Source organism: Micromys minutus (genome assembly GCF_963924665.1).
Source record: "Micromys minutus genome assembly, chromosome: 21".
In the NCBI taxonomy this organism is placed as follows: Eukaryota; Metazoa; Chordata; class Mammalia; order Rodentia; family Muridae; genus Micromys; species Micromys minutus.
The window spans coordinates 40,811,022-40,830,231 of record NC_137956.1 but is presented as its reverse complement, the minus strand read 5'-3'; the positions used below and the strand labels follow the sequence as shown (position 1 = coordinate 40,830,231).

The following is a 19,210-nucleotide window of genomic DNA, read 5'->3' as shown; positions in this document are numbered from 1 at the left end:
GGCAAACGAGTGGAAGGTTTGCCTAGTGCACAGCACTGTTTTATGACAGCCACCTCCATAATGGCCCCATTCAGACCAGGCTGGGGGGCTGAATGATACCACGTGTTTCCTCTCTCTTAGCAGAGGGCCAGCTTAGCACTGAGTTAGCAACACGAAGCAGGATGCAGGCCGTGCGTAAGCTTTAGAAGGTCCTTTTATAAGATCCCTTCATGACCAGGAAGCTTCTCTAATTCTCACAACATTTCCACCGAATGTGGGAGGTCATAGGGTGTGGGGCTTCTAGAACCTTCCCACGGTACGTCCACCTGAACCCAGAGTCACATGTGCCCAGCCACATTTGTAATTTTCCCTGATAAGTATGATTTCTACTCCACGGTGGCTGGCTGTAGTTCTTGACAACAGGCTCCATTCAAACTCACTAGGAACCCACAGGCTGTGTTGAAGGCAGCTCTCTAACTGAGGCTGATTTACCAAGAGGTTGGAGTAGCTGAGATGCTAAATGGGAGGTGTGTCATGGGGTAACCCACAGTATCAACAGCATGGTAGGCGTTAGCAGGAAGGATGAGGGGGTGAGTTTCTGGGTAGAAACTAGAAGCACAGAGAAGGAACTGTTCTGTTGAGACGTGGTGAGGAAGTGGTGTCTAGTGGGACCTGAGATGGAAGAGATGCACTTCTCGAGATAATCTGTGTACTGTCTGGTTTTATGTCCACTTGACACAAGCTGGAGTTATCACAGAGAAAGGAGCCTCCGTTGAGGAAATGCCTACATGAGATCCAGCTGTAAGGCATTTTCTCAACTAGTGACCAATGCGGGAGGGTCCAGCCCATTGTGGGTGGTGCCATCCCTGGGCTGGTAGACCTGGGTTCTATAAGAAAGCAGGCTGAGCAAACCAGGGGAAGCAAGCCAGTAAGTGACATCCCTCCATGGCCTCTGCATCAGCTCCTGTTTTCCTGACCTGCTTGAGTTCCAGTCCTGACTTCATTTGATAAAGAACAGCAGTGTGAAAAATGTAAACCAAAATAAACCCTTTCCTCCCCAACTTGCTTCTTGGTCATGTTGTTTTGTGCAGGAATAGAAACTCTGACTAAAACAATCTGCATTTTTTGAAATTACTGATCATACAAAACACCTTTGGAAAAATCACCTGGAACAAGGGCGGTCAGAACCTCTATTCAAAAGAGATATAAGAACTGAAGGCCAATGGAAAACTGTCTCCCTACAATTCCTACCCGTCTCTTCTTTACTGTCTTAGTTTGGGTTTCTATTGCTGGGAAGAGACACCATGACCCTTGCAACTCTATTTTTTTTTTTAAGATTTATTTATTTATTTAATTTACGAGTGCTCTATCTGCATGTACACCTGTGTGCCAGAAGAGGGCATCAGATCCTTTTACAGAGGGTTGTGAGCCACCATGTAGTTGCTGGGAATTGAACTCAGGATCTCTGGAAGAGTAGCTAGTACTCTTAACCACTGAGCCATCTCTCCAGCCCAACCCTTGCAACTCTTATAAAAAGAAAACAGTAATTTGAGGCTGCCTTACAGTTTCAGATGTCTAGTCCATTATTGTCATGGTGAGAAACATGGCGGCCGCCAGGCAGACACGGTACTGGGGAAGGAGCTAAGATTTCTATATCTTGGTCTGCAGACAGCACAAACCACTGCGAGCCACACTGGGCATAGCTTGAGCATCTGGGCAGGGTATTAAAGATCCTTGATAGCATCCAACAGCAGCTCCCAACCTCTAATGCGTCTCCTTTACGCTTTTCTTCTTCCCTCTAACCCTGTCCTTAGAAGACCATGAGAGGCCTGGATCACAGCAATTGTATAGTCAGGAAGACCTTGTCCTAGAGGGCAGGCATGGGAGCAACAGGCCAAGGATGTGGGACAGGAGTAGGAGGACTACTGTCTACCCACCAGTGGTCCTTGCTCCTACGTAGACCAGAAGCCAGCGCTACACACACCCAGTGCTTTCTCACTACCAGGTACCCAACCCCCAGGCTTCTGCCCTCCTTCTCCATCCAGCCTTGGGTTGAGGGATCTCTCTCAGAAAATCTGGGCATCAGTGTGAGAAAAGAAACGGCATGCCAGACTCCTCCTGTCCTCTTCTCCCATGAACAGCAGAGCAAAGAATCTGAATATTATTTCCAGCCTCCTCTGCTTTGCCCATCTCTCACCTCTCAGTGCCATGGAAACCAGATCTGATTTCCAATGACATTCCACTGGGAGATGGTTTTGGAATCCCTGTCATTCTCCTTCCCTGCCCTCTCTCGTTGACTGTATACCACTGTAAGCTAGGAGCAGGGTTCTTGAAGACTCAGAACCTGCCCTTTGCTGGGGAGGAGCGGGAAGTGGGGTGGGTGGGGAGGATCTTGGCTGTCCCAGATTTTCCTGTGTCTCTCCATCTGCCTCCTTCCTTCTTTATGAAGATCCCTAACAATGTTCAGACCACATAATGTGGTACTTGTCTGGTACTAGAGGGAAGGATTCTGTGTGACTCCCGGAGGGGGCTCAAACAGTCAAGGGCAGCAAATTGAGATGCATTAATAAAGACAAAACACACACTTGACAGGGTACAGGCGAGGGAAGGGGCAGTGGACCCCGAGGGAGCAGGCTCTTGCAGGAAACACTGTGGAATCAGGACTGCAGGACACAAAGGAGACTGTTCTGAGAAGAGCAAGGGTCAGGGGGTGGAGGAACGGCATCAGGGACTCTAGAACTACGAATATAGGTGGTAAGTTGTCCTAGTTTGGGTTTCCATTGCTGTAAAGATGCACCATGACCAAGACAACACTGACAAAAGGAAACATTTAATTGGGGTTATTTACAGTTTTAGAGGTTTTAGTCCATTATCTGCCCCAGCACGCAGGTGGTTATGGTGCTGGAGAAAGAGTCCAGAGTTCTACATCTTAATCCATGGGTAGCAGAAGCAGATTGGGTTCCACACTGGGCAGAGCTTGAGCATACATGTGACCTTAAAGCCCACCTCCACAGTGACAAACTTCCTCCAACAAGGCCACACCCACTCCAACAAGGCCACACCTCCTAACGGTGCCACTGTCTATGGCTAAGCTTTCAAACATGAGTCGATGGAGGTGATTCCTATTCAAACACCACATTCCACTCCCTGCCCCCCCCCATAGGCTTGCAGCTATAACATAACGAAAAAAATGTATTCAGTCCAACTCCAAAATTCCCCATAGTCTACAACAGCCTTAAACTTGTTTAAAAATGCAAAGTTCAAAGTCTCTGAGATTCATTCAAGCTCTTAACCATAATCCCCTATAACTGCCAGGCTAGGCAAATTGGTGAGCAAATCAGGCTCAAGGGCTGACTGCTTCAAAAAAGTAAGTAGAGAACGGTCAAGGACAACACCTGACCTCCGCTATTGCCTTTGTATGAGCAAACATGCACATACCAACACATACATGTGCAGACATGCACTCACAGTAAGATAAAATTGGTTTATTGAAGAATCCTGAATAGGGCTGGAGAGATGGCTCAGTGGTTAAGAGCACTGACTGCTCTTCCAGAGGTCCTGAGTTCAAATCCCAGCAACCACATGGTGGCTCATAAACATTTGTAATGGGATTGGATGCCCTCTTCTGGTTGTCTGAAGACAGCTTCAGTGTATTTGTATATAATAAAAGTAAATAAATCTTTAATTAAAAAAAAAAAAAGAAAATCCTGAATAAATAACTAGACTGTACTTGTGGCCATTTCCCCAGAAAAGTAGGGAGAAAAAAATACACACATAATGAGGCAGGAGGGGGAGTGAAAAGGCCCCCGAGAAGATGTAGGAGACTAGCCGGTCTCAGCTCCTGACTCCAGAGCCACCTTCTGGGAAGCCAGGCAGTAAGGCAGAGTGACATCCGGCCTGCTGATTCTCTTATTTCTTGGCTATACCTGTTGGATCTAGGCAGTTAGGGTATAGATGATACCAACCATGAGCTCCTCTTGCATGGCTCGTAAGTCAAAACTCAGGAGGTGCTCCAGGCTAGACATCTATCACCTACAGAAGAATCCATCCAGGAGAGGCCATTGCACGCACTCATCAGCCTCCTGAAGCGCCAGGTGCAGATGGCTGACTGGCACTCACTTCCGCTGTCAGCCATGTCAGCCAGCTTCCTCCCTGCATGCGCCTCACATGTTGCATTTGCCTGGAGGGTCTGCTACAGCCCTGGCTGCTCCTGAAACCCACCAGGGCTTTATGGGAACCCCGTAGACTCACAAAGTCCGAAGGTGCAAGTTCAGTTACTGTTGGGGCAGGGGGGTGGGTGGCAGGGTTTTGTCACAGCTGGGCTGTGTCACAGGCACTCAGGGCTGTCTTTGAGAGAGGCGCTTCTGACAGTTTAACCCTTCCAAGGATCTTCCTAGGGACCCAAGTTTCTGGTAGAACTCGTGCCCAGGTCCTATGTTCGTGATGAAATATTTGGTGGGCCCAGCCAGAGAAAGCCTCTCTTTGCTTTTTCTGGGGTTTGACCGTGCAGAAGAACCACCAGCTCTCTTCACACAGGGCTTCACACTTTCTGAGGGGCTCTGTAAGATGCCCCTCTCTGAGGCTCCCATGGGCCTCGGCCATGGCCTTACTAAGCATGTACCTTTCTCAGCATCTCCTTCAGCCCTTCCCACACAGGCTGAGTTGGTGGGAGGCGTACCTGGTTCTGAGCCGGAGATGTTCTCCTGTCATGGCACTAGCGAGCCTTCGCTATCCAGGCTGTCTCTCTCACAGAGAGGTCAGAAAGGCTCTCAGGTATGTCTGCTGGCCAAGCTAGGCCGGGTGAATGGCTGCTGGTGTTTACAAAGGGCAGGGCCTGCCGGAGGCACCCACACAGCTCAGCCTGGACCTGAGGTTTTTCTACCACAGGTCCTACTGAGAGGCCAGCTCAAGCCTGAATCCCAGCTGAGGAGGAAGAAACAGGTTCCCTCATGGGAAAGAGAACTGACAGCTACAGAGTAAGAGCCGAGGCCAAATGGAGCCAGGATTCCTCCCCCAAAGATGGTGCTGATTCTGGGGAAAGGGAAATCAGAGCCCACGCCAGAGACCAAAGAAGAGCCATGAGCTCTGGGGTCATACTGCAGCAGCTAGGTATGTCCCCGCAGGAAGCAAACACCATCTCCTTTGAGAACTGTCTCTCCAGCTTGCCTCCATCAAGGCAACGGGGAGCAGGCAGGCAGCACTTGCCTCAGGAAAGTCCACGGCAGGCATGTGGCCCCTAGCACCGCACTTGGTCCAGAATGGCCCTGTCACCAGAGTTCTCTAGCGTCCCAGTGACTGGGCAGGCGGTTCAGCCTCATGTCTTCCTTCTGGATGTGCTCATAGCAGGACTGGAAGAGAGAGATAGAGAGAGAGAGAGAGAGAAAGAGAGAGAGAGAGAGAGAGAAGGCTGGGGCTGGCTGGTAGATCTGCTCCCAAAGCACGTGTGGTTCTAGGCTCTGAAAGCCACTGTGTCACCCCCCTGTGTACACACAGTCCCAGTTAAGGAAGAGCGGTCAGCCACATTCTGCGGGCAGACAGCTTTCCCTCTGCACAATGCTTGGAGCTCAGCCGGAAGGGCTGTGAGGCTCACCTGCTCTGTGAAAAGCACCAACCCAGTAAGGAACCTTTCCATGGAGGCCCACAAGGCGGGGGATCTGAGCTCTTTCCACCATGGTGTCTGGGGCAGGGAAGGAATTTCCAGTCCCTCACCTCTAAAGCTGTGAGCAGGAAGTCATGGAGGCCACCAGTATGGATGGGGTCCATCATGTCACGGATCAGGTGGATCTCAGCTCCCAGATGCTGAATTCTAGAGAAAGCACCATGGCAACAACGGAGAGAAGGTGGAGGTCACGGACAGACTCCCCACAGCTCGGGGAGCAGCCCCCACCTAGACAGCTCTGTGATGATCTCAGTGGTGTCCCAGGCACCCATGAGTCCGGCTCCTTTCTGGGCCTCGACTCCCCCTCTGTCCTGTGTTTGGTCCCTAGTCCCCACTCACCGAGCTCGGGACACCACATAGATAAGCAGTGGCAACAGGTCATCCATGGGCAGTTTATATTCACGGCCTAGCACCCGTGACACCGTGGTCTCAATTTCCCCATAGGTTTTCTCAAGCACCTCCAGCTTCTCCCGAGGGTCCACCGTGGTCCTGTAAGCAAGGTGAAACTCCTGGTCAAGGCCTCAGGGCTCAGTCTTGGGAGAAGAAAGAGGAGAAACAGCATGTGCACGCATGTGCACGCATGTGCACACACGCGCACAAACACACACACACTCCACCCCGTGCCCTTCCATGTGCTCCCACTAAGGCAGACACTCACATGATCTTCTGCAGACACTCAGTGGCCGACAGAAAACACTTGTCCCGGACCAGAGAGTATCTCTGTAAAGGTAAGGAGCAAACAGGGATCCAGGTGACATGCTCTGTTCCACAGGGTCCCTTGCCACTCACACCTGCACCATCACTGACTTAATTAGACCCCTGCCCTGGTGGAGAAGTGACCCAAGGCAATCCCACAGCCCCATGGTGAGCTTCATGGAGGAAGTAGGCTCAAGAGGTTGGGAGGACCAAGAGGGATAGATCATTTGGTGACACTCAATTCCAAAAGCTAGTCTCAATAGTCTCCAGACGCAAGGGCTTGTTGAAAACCCAGTTTCCTGTGTTGACTTCTTGCTTTCTGACTCTACGGTTATACGGTAAGACTGTGGATGGGTGAGGATTAGGGTTAATGGGCTCAGTGGTAGAATTTTTGTCTGGAGTTGCAAAAGCTGTGAGGGCCAAGAATCTGTCCCCCTAGGAGGCTCCAGATGTTCCTGAGCCAGGGGGTGGACTCATGTGTATGCGTCTTTTTACACAGGAGAAAACTGAGACTCAGAGTTCAGGTACCCGGCCCACTGCCACAGCCCGGAGAAGAGCAGAGCCTGCCTTGGAGTCTGATCACGTGGGAGCCACTTGAGACAGGAAGGCGGCCTGGAGCCTCTCCTCCCTCTCTGGTTTCTTCCCAGGCAGTCCCAGGACCACAGGCTCCTCCTCCTCCTCCCAGAACCACAGGCCCCTCCTCCCAGAACCAAAGGCCCCTCCTCCCAGGCAAGCAGAACGCAGCCTTCTCACCTGATTGCTTGTCAGCTTGAGATCCTTGAGGGGCCACAGATGCCTGAAATTGGAGACATGAGGGATGCTTTGTTAATCTGAGTTCAGAGGACCTGTTTCTGTGTCCCCCCCCCCCAGGAAGGGCTAAGAACGAGCAAGGGGAAGAGAATGGGGTCACTGTGGCACTGGTGTATACACCCAGCCTGAGGCCAGGGAAGCCACTGGGTCCTGGAGGAAGATCTTCCACTGCTGTGTGACAAAGGAACACTGGGCTCTGGAGAATGGGGCTGGCTGTGATCCCAGCTGGGACAATCAAGCACTTGTGATATGTCAGAGGGGCACTAAGGAAAAAAGATGTATTAAAGGGGGCGGCGGCGGGGGTACTAGACAGACTATGGCAAACGCCTGTCTGACCTGCTCCCAAAGCAGCCCTCAGTTTCCCCTTCGAGACTCCTCCTCCCCTACTCTCGGTCCAAGTCCAGTGGTGGATCTGGAGGCAGGCCCAGTCAATGCTGGCCAGCACTCTGGGTCGGACACCAAGCCAGGAGGGGCTCTAAGAGCACTGTGGGAACTAAGGGATAGGGAAGTCCGGCTCTCTCTCTGGGGAACCATGGAAGCTGGAGTGGCCGGTTCAGAGCTCTGGCAAAGTCAGTAGGAAGGGGGGCGGTGCGATGGTCAAGCACCCAGACCCAGGCACACCCGCAGTGTTTGTATCAATGAGCATGCCTCACGGTTGAGGTAGCAGAGAACCGTCGCCTCCCCCAGAGCCCTTGGCTGAGCTGGCGGGGACAAAACTTACTTCTGCACATCCAGGAACTCCAGCAGCTTGGTGTCAGGGAAGAGGCTGAGGTTGGTGATTCCCCGGCTGTACAACCCATCCTCTCTCTCGTGGAGAAGCAGGTACAGTGTGAAGAGCTCCGAGTAGAAGCTGGGCAGGATGAGGGGTAACAGCAAGCCATGCACCTGCAGGTCCCTGAGAGGCCAGAATGGGTGGGAGACGCTGCTGTCAGGGCCACCGCCGCAGAACTGGAGCCTGTTCCTGGGGACAGCTAACTCCTGCTCTGTGTGACTTAGGCCCATCTCCTCCACACCTCAGTCTCAAGGTGCACAGGAAGAAGGAGGCCTCTGGCAACTGCTTCCCCCTCTGCGAAACTCAAGGATGTGGCTGTGGGGGCACATTTAGAACAAAGACGTATCTGGTGCATGGCGGGCCTGCTCCTGGGTGACTCCTAGGACTAAGGTCATACGTCACTGTGTTGTATAAATGGTCATTGCACCATGTCTGGTGAATAGCATACATGCCCAGTGTTTTCCTAAGAAGCATTGCCACCCAGAGGGAGGCCCCAGGCACAAAGGCCTCACCAGGTACCTTGTCTCCATGTTCTCCTCCTCCAGGGTCTGGCCCTGGTGCCGTAAGGCAACCTTCAGCAGACCCCTGCAAGCCAATGAGAAGGGCATGATGTGGCTGCTGCCCACAGAAACAGGACTCCACCCACCCAGCCTCTAAAGTGAGGGCAGATAGTCCCATCTTCTAAAACTGACTGGCTAGATCCGGATTGAATGCTTGCAGAGTCTAGCCTCTTTTGCCACTGGGGGGTCCAAGGCTGGAGCTATTATAGTGTTGGGTGGTCCTGGCACTCTGGTGGCAGCTGAAGCCCCTATCTGTAATGTTTGTGGGATCTATGTTCTACCTGGGACAGGGTACATGGAGTTTGAAATCAGGGTCACACTCAGCCTACAGTAAAGGTAGGGTTTCTATAGGGTCAGGGGTGTGCCTGGGACCAGACAGGGATTGGATCCTGGCCAGGAGCTATCAGAGACCCTTGCTGTCATGTTACACCTCTGGACACCATTGACACACTGACCAACCTCTGACCCTATGCCAAATAAGACTTGAGTTAGAGGTGCCGGAAAGAGCCAAGCCCTGGGAAGGGTGATCCTGGGCCAGTCACCTGTAGGCAGCCCAAAGCTCCCGAGCATGCTGTTTCACCTCCTCCTGGGCCATCTCCTGCAGGTGTTTGTTGGCCCCTATGCCTGAATATGTGGCCTGGAAGGTCAGCATCAGGGTTTGGAGTAACTTCCCCAGGGGGTGTCGGGGATTGCTCAGCGCCTGCACCCATGAGAGACAACAGGGATGCTTAGAGCCAGAGTCTGGAGCACAATAAGCCCAGACCTCCCGAGCCTGGGCCCTCACCTTCCTGAGGTACTGCTGCAGGGCCTGGGGCTTGCGGTGCTGCAGCAGCTCCTTCAGGGTGTCGTCAATGCTGCCCACACAGTCCTTGGGGTGGCTCCTGGAGCACCATGTACAGTGTCCCTCACCCACCCGGAGTCAGTGCCATTCCCCAGGGGCTTCCCAACCCCTCTCTCTGACCTGCAGGGACATCTAGAGGGTCAGGCTCACCTCTCACTACACAGGTACTCCTGGGACTTGCGTAGCTCCCTGGAGCTCTGCACATGGAAGCCCAGGAGGGCTTCCTGCAGTTCCCCGGGACAGCCTAAACGCACGAAGTCTCGGAAGGGGCTGTAGATGCCCCGCCAGCGGCTCTCCACAGGGAAGGCACCCAGTCCCAGCTGTCTGTGGTTGGGAACAGCAAGAGATGCAGAAGATGGAGCCAGAACCAGCGAACCCTTGGTGAAGCACTAAGAGGGTTGGTGGAACCACCCTGGTCCCAGGAATGGGGCAGGACAGAGAATGCAGACAGCTGACCTCCAAGGCAAGCAGAGGAGAAGACAAGGTAGAGAGACAGAGGGCATTGTGTTCTGAGATGGAGAAGAGACAGGTACAGAGTTCTGTAAAGGGCTCAGAGCACTGGAGGCCAAATCCAAATGGTAGGTCTTAGATCAAGACAGACCACTGTCCGGATGTCCAGGATTCCCTTGCTTTTCCCTCTGTCCTGCCCTCTTACATGGCTTCCCTGTGGTTGATCCCGCCTTGCCAACAGGCTGAGTGAGACCCGACTGTAGTCTCACAAAGAAAGCCGCATCCTGCTGTCACCTCACAGATCCTATCTTTCTTCCAGTGTACGTGTGGCAGACCATCCAGCTAGCCCTAGACTTCAACAGCCTGTGACTGGAACTCTGGTAACAAGGCTTCCGCTGAGCCCTGAGGCCTTGGGCGGGAAGAGACCAAACACACACTACCAGTTAGGCTGGGCTCTCACCTCTTGCGCGTACTGTTTGGGTCGGGCGGGAGGGCAGCTGTGTCCAGCACTCCCTGCGTGTACAGACCTCTGTCTGTCCCACTGCTGAAAGAACCATCCAAGGTGAAGCCATTGGGGAAGGTGACCTTACCCTGAGGGCAGAGAGAAGGAGAGAAGCAATGTCTGCGCGCAGCCAGCTGTCTGGGCAAGAATGCCAATGTCGGGCCTGCTGGACTGGGTCAGATGGAAACATCTGACCTTGTGTTCCACCTGTCTGTTCAAGGTGCTAGAATATTCTAGAATTCTCACCCACCTCTGCTGCGAGGTTAGGTGGCTTGGTCCAGGGATCTAGGAGGGTTAATTCCTTCCCGTGCAGAGTTGCTAAATTCACAGCACTCTTGAGCATTCATAAGGCACCTTCTGCATCAAAAGTCCACAAACTTCCAAATGCCCAGCATACACACGACTACCTTTTGCTATGCCAACTCCGTCAGGGACATAGAATGGTAACCCCGAGGACAGCTGTCCAAGACTCGGGTGGGGCTGGCTCTACAAGAACACAGCAGAGACACAACGGGACTGTGCCCTCTGGGCATGAGGCAAATCCTCTAGTCCCTTGTCACCTTGCTCTGTCAAGTCAGTACTGCATGCTGCATGGCAAGGACACGGAGCCCCTTGGAGTGCCATAGAGGCGGGAAAGGCATCCTCCAACTGCCTGTCCTCTATCTTCAGCCTTGGCTTTGAACCCTGGACTTACGGGGTGGGGGGAGAAGAGGAAGCCCACTCACCTTCCCCAGGAGTGTCAGCTCCCGGGTGAAAGTACCTTCATACAGAGAGTCATCCTCACATAGCAGGATGCCTGGACCCTGGAAAGGAAGGAAGAGAACAGAGGAGAGGGAAAAGATTGGACAGAAAACAAGGGTGGGTGGACAAGAAGAACACCAAGCCCTGGCTCCGCCCTCCTCAGAAGTATTATACCCTGGGAACCCCATCCCTCATTTCCCCTAGTAGCCGTCAGACTTGGTTCATCCTCAGCAGCCTCTTCACGAAGCCACAGAATTATTCAGGAAGTGCTGTTTTCTTTTTAGCTGTCCCAGATTCCCTGCCACTGCCCCGGGTCCTCAGGACCAATCAAGTTCCCTTACTACTGCACCAGCCAGGAAGCTCACTGTCAAGTTCATGTTCCACTTGTCCCTGACTCTGTGCTGTGCCCTTCCCCCTTTTCTTTCAGGTCTCCTTTGGTTCTTTCCAGAGCAAAGTGGAGTCTAAACAAACAAGCTGTAAAGCCAGGTACAGCTGTTGCCCAGAGCTTCACCACCTGACTAGTAGAGAGGCAGGAGGCAAGAGGTGGAGGCCCAGGCTGGGGGTGGGGTGGGTTTGACCTCAGTCTCTGCCGGATGTGACTGTGATGTTGGGCAGTTTCTTTGATGTCAGCCATCAATAAACAGGTGTCATTCATATGCTAAGGACAATGGCATCAATCACAAGAGTCACTCTAGGACTCCAGAAGATGATAAAGGTTTAGCCTGGGACAGTGAGGGGTTCATGAATGCTACTGGCTGTCCTATGCCACACTTGGCTCTAGCTAGCTCATGTGTGTCCGATAAGCATCACTGACTTGAGTTGCGAGAGGGGAAGCGAGGCTAGAAGAAGCTTGGATGGTGCCAAAGTCAGAGGAGCTGCACATCCCTTGTCATCTACCCAGCTTGGTTTTAATTCACCTACGGAGTGCCCAAGGCAGGGGCTACCACTCACAGCCATCTTGTCCCCTTGGAATGTGCCCTGATAGCAGACGCCTGCCTGGGTGACTACGACTCCAGGGCCATGACGCTGGTCAGCCTGCCACATGCCAATGTAGCGCTCACCCCTAAGGGAAGAGGGAATGTGAGAGAGGAGGCTCAGCATGGTTCCCTTGTGCCTTCTGGATGCTCCGCTGGCAGGGGGTGCTGGGGGAGACAGATGGCGCTAGAAAATGAACCCCCCCCCACAGAAGGCAGCAGACAAGGGAGTCATCCTTAGGGGAAGGCATGCTGGGTGGAGCCCCTAGAGGTAGCAGGAAGCATAGACTGAGGGAAGCACCACCATGGAGGCAGGTGTCCAGGACAGAACGAGGCACAAAAGCTGAGGGTTACACGGGGCACAGAGAGGGAGACTGCAGCTTCAGCCAGATGGCTCTGGCTCCTCTCTACCAGCACTCACCTGTCCCTGTCCTCCTCAATGCCATAGCCACTCCTCTGGCCTCTCTCCCAGTGGCCTGTGTACCTGAAGGGCTTGGAGGCCTGGGGGGTACTGTCGAGGATGCCAAATCCATGCCTCAGACCGGCCTGAAAATAACCCTTGTACACCTGGTCAGTGCCGTACCTGGAGAGAGTCACCGACAGTTCCACCTCAAGGAGCTCAGTCCAGAGGACACGCCTCCCCACACCTTTCCCCTGCAGGCCAAAGGTCACTTACTCACAGATGCCGTACTCACACATCCTGCCTTCCCGCCAGTGACACTTGTAACAGTCAAACTTGTCCTCAGAGGCCTGGGGCACCAGGCAGATGCCAAAGCTGACCAAGTGGTTGGGTGGGGTTGGAAGTGAGTATTCAAGTGACTTGCCTGATCAGATGCCACTGTCACACTCCTCCATGCTACCCGGTTGTCCTTGTCTCCAAGGAGCCCCCCCACCCCCAACCCTCAGAGGACACAGCAGATCTTAGAGTCTCTATTCCCTTACAAAAGTTCCTCGGGACACCCCTCCCCCACCACATGAGGACTGAGACCCACATTTCCTATTCCCGACAGGTTCCCCTTCTGAGTCTATGTGGTGAGAGGAGCTAGGCCACCTGACCACCCCTGTTTGAGGCTTGGGAGTTTGGGGCAGCCAGTGGGTAACAGCTCCTCTGGTTGCCCTACATGCCAGCACCTGCCCAGCCAGCCTTACCCATGTTCCAGACCCCTGTAGAAATCCCCCACGTGGTTCCGCCCATCTGGCCACTTCAGGGTTCCCCTGGAACACAGGAGGTGTACAACATCAGGCCACCAGACCCGTCCTCAGACAGCTGCGTCCTCAGAACCTCCAAAGCCTCTCCCTTCCTCTACTCTTACAACTAGACTTTCTGCTCACCCAGTCCTCACGTGAGTGCTAAGATACCTCACAGAAAGTGCTCCCATCTCCTGGGGCAGCCTTGTGGGACACCCTAGGACACTTCCAGTGGGGAGAGCTCTGGAAACATTTACATCCTCGTTTCCCCTTGATCCACAGGAGGTGCAGAACGCAGCTTCAAGCTTGAGAAAACCCCCAGTCAATGGGATTTCTAGCAAGCTCCTTCTTTCTGATGACCTGCTGGAAGTACTCAGCCCTCAACAACAGTGACTCACTTGCCATGGGGCTTGGCTCGACGCCATTCGCCTTCGTAGGTAGCCTGGTAGAGCCGGCCCTCACGGCGGAAAGTATAGGCCACACAGCGACATTTAGGAGGTTCAGATGGCTCCGGGCCTGATCCCAGCATGGGGAAATCCTTCTTGTCACATAGGGCCTGGCACACAGCCTGGGTCACTTTCCACTGCCAGACAACCTATTGGGGACAGAAAGGTAGAGAACATGTCATCGCTGCTGCAGGTATGCCCTAACGAGACCTCATAGGGGACCTAGTCCCTTCCCTCTCAACTCTGTCCTCAGGCACTGCCCTCCTATGGCACAGCAGCAGACCTGAGAGACGTTGAGTAGTCCAGGGACTAGACAACCCAGAGGGCGGCACAAAAGGGGTGGGAGCAGCCTCCACTCCAACCTAGAGATGGAAAAATTCCCGTTCCTCTAACATCCTGATGCCCAAGCCTAGGCACGCCCCCGATCCGACTCTGACCCCCACCATTCATGCACTCACCTGGCCTTGGGGGTCTCTGGAGCAAAGGGAGAACTCTTCTTCAGGAGTGAGGATGTGAAGCTCACACCTAGGCAGACAGAGGTGGTCAGTGAGCCCCGTTTCTGTCCAGGGTCGGAAGTGGGGCTCATGTGGGGGAGCATGGGGGATGTGAGTGGATTTCATAGGGCATTGGGAGGGAAGTCCAGGGCACCTGCAGAGAAAACCACTCACTTGTCTTGGCCAGGACACACCCACACCAACTTCAGGTCAAACGTGTGGACACTGTGGCCCTGAACAAGATGGAGACAGGTGCTGTCCAGAGCTACGTTTATGGATTCACTTGCTCTGGACGCGCCCCCTCCCCCACACACACCAGCTGCCAGGCCCAGAGCACGGTCCTTCCACAGTGGCCTGTTCACCTTTAGCTGCAACTCCTCTTTTTATTCTCACCCTAGGACTGGGACATGCCTCCTACACCCCAGTGAGTTGCCAGGGTTTTGTAGAAACATAGTTGGCCCCTGGCAGCCTCTGCTGAAAACTTCTAAGGTTCCTCTTGCCTGGGGACTGGGGTCTACTGCAGAGCCAGACAGTGTAGGTTTATGCACCTGCCTTCATTCACATTCCCAGTGCTCTGAGCATCTGCTGCTCAGCCATCCCGCCCTCCTGAGCTTGCCCCAGGCATCCTCACTTCATCATTGCTCATTACCCTGCTCATGGGAATTCCCTTTCTCTACCGTGCTCTGAGCCTAGTGGGAAGTCCCTTTCTCTGGAATGTTATCATCTCCCATTTGGCCCAAGCAGGCTGCTCAGTTAACGAAGAAGTGGAAGGGGTTCAAGGCCAAGCCTGAGAATGGAGTAGTTTACAGGTCATTGCAGAGAGACAAGTGAGTCCCACAGAAAAGGCATGAGCAAAGGCCCAGGCTAAAACAAACCCTATCTCCCTCCCTCCCTCCCCCTTCTTCCCTCTCCCACATCCTCCTTCCTCTTTCCCCTCCCCCCTTCTTCCCTCTCCCACATCTCCCTCCCTTTTCCCCTCCCCCCTTCTTCCCTCTCCCACATCTCCCTCCCTCTTTCCCTCTCCCCCTCCCTCCCTCTTTCCCTCTCCCACATCTCCCTCCCTCTTTCCCTCTCCCCCTCCCTTCCTCGAGTTGTTGTTTTGTCAGGCATTTTGTAGCAGCAACAAGAAAAGAAACTCAGACAAGCAGGGAAGGGCTAGAAACATCTCTAGTAGACAAATTGCAACTGCAGGAAAGGTGGTTTCAGACCCCAAGCCAGGCTCCCAGGCAGGGGAGCCAGTGCTGTAAGCACCACAAGTGCCTGGTGAGTTTGGCCATGTCACCAGCTATGGGACAAACCCTGAAGCCTAGTATGGCTTCCTCTTGACCCACAATCCTTGGCCTGTATCCCAGCATTTGCCCTCAGCCTCAGCTGTGACCCTTTCCTATCCGGTTTCTAACCTGACCCCAGAACCCCCACCTCCTATCTCCCCCTCCTAACCTGTAGCAGGACAAGGGTATCATCAAAGAGCAGCACTCGCTCAGCCCGCAGTGGGGTGACCACCACAGGGATGTCCTGGCTATCCTGTAAGAGTCGGTGAGTAGGGGTACAGAGCACATCCTGGTGGGATAAAGAGGAGACAAGAAGTTCAGGTGCTACACCTCCCTCCTGCACCCCAGACACCTCCCAGAGATCATCCCAGCATGTCTAGAGTATCTCTGTCTCACACACAGACAGACACACACACACACACACACACACACACACACACACACACACACACACACGCTGATACTCCGAGATGCAGGGGGCAGAGAGGGGGAGGGGTCACCCCCTGATCCAGTCCAGAAGATCAGCTCAGTTTTTTTTCTCTGTTCTTTCCTGGGTGGTCTCCATACTGCCCCCATCACGGCCAGCACGTTCCTGACACCCTCACCCGGTATGTTATACCCTCTATCTATATCATGTCTTTTGGGACTCTCCTTTCTGCAGGGGCATTATATACTGTGCCAGACAGTGACAGCCATGTGTCATTGGTGACACCATCGGAAAGGTCAGTTCTACTGATCCAACAGATGGCTAAGGGTGACTGAAAGCCACCAGGTTATCAGTCCTCCTTTCCAGATGGGGAAATTGAGGCACAGAACTGCTCAAACCACCACCCAGCACAGCCTCACATCCAAGATGGAACAGCCCCTTTCCTTGACTGTCCCAGAGCCCCACCCAGACTCACTCTCAGCCGGCTGCTGAGGCTGTGCCACAGGGCCTGTGTGGCCTCAGCTTGGTCCAAGGCCTGACTCATGAAGGACTGCAGATTTCCAAACAGCGTAACTGCATGCATCACCAGCTTCTGGGCTGGGTGGTGCTGTGGGGCAACAGGAAAGGTGAGGAGGAATGGTGGACAAGGAACCAGCCCCCATCCTGGTGATAGAGGCCCCCCCACTCCCCCACCCCCACCCCCCCCAGCCTCAGCCAGTCAGGAGCCTCAGCTCAGCTTACTCTCTTCTCCCTGACAACTCTCTGGGGACAGGAAGGGAGCATGAAGGTGCTTCCAGGTGGATCTTTCACTGACACCAATAGTGTGACCTTGGGCCATATGTCCTCACACTGAGAAGTCTACATCTGTTCTTTGGGTGTCAACTGTCTCATCAAGGGAGAGCCATGTGGCCAAGATCTCTTAGGGCAGATTCGTGCCCCCAGAACCCCTGTTTATAGAAGGGACTATGTTCTTAGGGCTCTTCCCTACAGTTTAACTCGGTCCCCCGAGCCTGAGCCCTGCTTCTCTTCTCCACACCTCCATCCTTGGATTGCTTTTGGTACCCACCTCATCAAGGGTGTCCCTGAGGCTCAGCAGGAGGAGCACGTATTTCTGCACGTGGTTGGCAAGTGGCTGGCGAAGGGCCTGGCACAGCGTGGTGCCCACGGAGCCCTCGGCGCTCCCAGAGGATAGGAACTGCCTCAGTGCCTTGCGCTGACTCCTCCAGAACTCACTGCAGTTAGGAAGGGCCACATACTACCTTCCCCTGTTCCAAGCCCACGTCCATCTGTGTCATCCCCGGTTGTTACCACTCTCCCAGCCCCCAGATCCAGGACACCAACCTGAACCCCAGCAAAAACCCTTGAGCTCTCTTCCGGGGGGATTTGCATCCTTACCTCAGAGGAGATAGGACACTAACTACAGACACTCAAGTGGTGGGTGGACAAGATACCTGCTGCTTTGGGGTGGGCTTCCCCAACTTCCCCTCTGACACCTACATAAGGGCTACTACAGCAGCCCTAAGCTCACCTCCTCTTCTTTGAGACCTTCTGAAAGGCTTGCACCACCACGCAGTCAGTATAGGATTTGATGTACCTATGAGCAACCCAGGATCACTTTGAAAGCCCAGCTCCCAACTCACACTCAACTCCTGCCCTATTTGGGGGGGGGGTCCCAGATCCCGTCCATTGAGCAGCCAAAATCCTGATGGTCCAGGCAATTTCTTTGACCACTCTCAAGCTGTTGACCGGACAGTTGTATCTCATGGGCCTGATCCAGATCTGAGCCTGTTGCCAAAGCCAACATCCTAGCCCATAGGAGACCCACTCTGGTTGACCCTCAGGACCAAATGGCAGAGGAGGCACTTTGGCACTGTGGCCCAGCAACAAATGGCCCAGGGATGGGGCAGGGGTGTCTTACTCCATGTAGGCCTGTAATATGTAGTCAGCATTTCTCAGTAACAGTACAGCCTCCAGACCTATGGAAGGGGGGTCGCATAGTCTCTGCCGCAGCGAAAGCAGGCTCTTCTCGGTCACCTCCCATAACCGCTGGGTGCTCTCATGCAGCTGCTGCAGAAGCCGAAGACACTCTCTGCCGCAGGGGTCTGAGGGTTCTGGGTCTGTGGAAAGCAGGGCCTCCCTGAGCTGGCATTGATGGATGGGCCTGTAGCTCTGGGTCGCTCGGGACGGTACCCTATAGAGCTCCTTGGGGTCCAGGCATGCTGGGGTAAAGGACTAAACCCTGAGTAATTAGGGTTAAATGTGTGCCTCCTACTTAACAGGACAACCCTAATCATTTTTGGGAACCAAGACTCCTAGCTCCCCTGAGTCTCTGCCTCTTCTTCTCTTTAGACCCAGATGCAGAATGTGAAGCCTTCAGGGTTTCTCCCAGACACCTTAGAGATACATAGACAGTCTGTGAGAGAGGACAGCACCTGCCCAAGATCACATTACAAGGGAGACCCCCTTATGTGTCCTGCCTTCTAATCGGGGCTTTTCAAAACATCACAAGGAGCCCTGTGTGGCAACAGGGAGTGAGGCGAGTGGATATGTAGGCCTGTGGTCCTCAGAAACCATTTGGGAAGGCCACAGCCAGGACCTGGTGGCCAAGGCCTCAGCTCCATCAAACGACGGCAGTATCAAGTGCCACCTGAGTTTGAGGTGGCTGCCTCAGAATGTCCAACAAGGGAGAAATCTTATCCCCAGGGGCCACTCCTGCGCCCCCTCTCTTCTCCACCGAGGGCCTAAACTCACCGGCTACGAGCAGGGGCTGTAGGATAAGACTGATGGTCCGAGCAAGAGTGGTTGAGAACAACTCCTCCAGCCGAAGCAGGTCTGCCTCCTCAGAGCTGCACATAGCCAGGGTGTGAGATGCTCCGCCTACTGGGTAGGAAGGACACAGGTCACAGCCCAGAGAATATGACCGGGGCACAAATACCCTCCCCAGTTCCCAGAGGTGAGACCTGTAACCACCATAACCACCCATGTCAGTCAGGGAGCCTAGCTTCTCACGGAGACATCCATTCTGGCTACTGACCCTGCCCTGCTCCCTGACGGGGCCCTGGAGGGACTAAGCGCTGAGAATGACCAAGAGAAGCATCTCTTTCCACCCAAAAGTATGTGTTCTTCCAGCTCAGTTCCAGCCTGCTCAGACGCTCAGCGAATCGAGGCACCCAGGGGATGCCTACCAAGTGGCTCTTTGTTCTTTCTACTGGAAACCTCCCTTCAGGGACTCTGTGATCCTTGGGGCAAGGGTCAGGCATGCTATCAGAAGATTCAACAATACTCTGATGTCCAGGCTCGGGGTCCTTGTCACTAACTAGAGCTCAGTAAGCCAGGAGGGATCAGATACAACAGCACTCAGGAGGCCTCCTGCCAGAGCCACAAAAGGGAGACTAGAGAA

The 19,210-nt window shown here is 53.8% G+C and overlaps 1 protein-coding gene across 2 annotated transcripts; it reads right to left on the bottom strand.

The window, feature by feature from the left end:
- Window positions 1–2,824: 2,824 nt before the first annotated feature.
- Window positions 2,825–18,664, bottom strand: ALS2CL (ALS2 C-terminal like; the record flags this gene model as incomplete). 2 transcript variants are annotated; one of them, XM_080934407.1, is made up of 25 exons in its annotated part: window positions 2,825–5,327; window positions 5,689–5,785; window positions 5,978–6,127; window positions 6,297–6,358; window positions 7,088–7,130; window positions 7,866–8,039; window positions 8,436–8,501; window positions 9,019–9,176; window positions 9,261–9,357; window positions 9,468–9,641; window positions 10,228–10,358; window positions 10,995–11,072; window positions 11,962–12,073; window positions 12,406–12,567; window positions 12,661–12,759; window positions 13,134–13,199; window positions 13,571–13,767; window positions 14,077–14,143; window positions 14,287–14,345; window positions 15,553–15,672; window positions 16,286–16,417; window positions 16,877–17,042; window positions 17,339–17,404; window positions 17,729–17,927; window positions 18,562–18,664. In XM_080934407.1, the coding sequence occupies 25 exons, from the start codon at window positions 18,662–18,664 to the stop codon at window positions 5,247–5,249; spliced, it is 2,859 nt and encodes a 952-aa protein (XP_080790533.1). In that variant the 3' UTR covers window positions 2,825–5,246. The 2 variants fall into 2 exon arrangements, with proteins under 2 accessions (XP_080790533.1, XP_080790532.1); XM_080934406.1 differs by having other exon boundaries at window positions 2,825–5,785.
- Window positions 18,665–19,210: the final 546 nt, after the last annotated feature.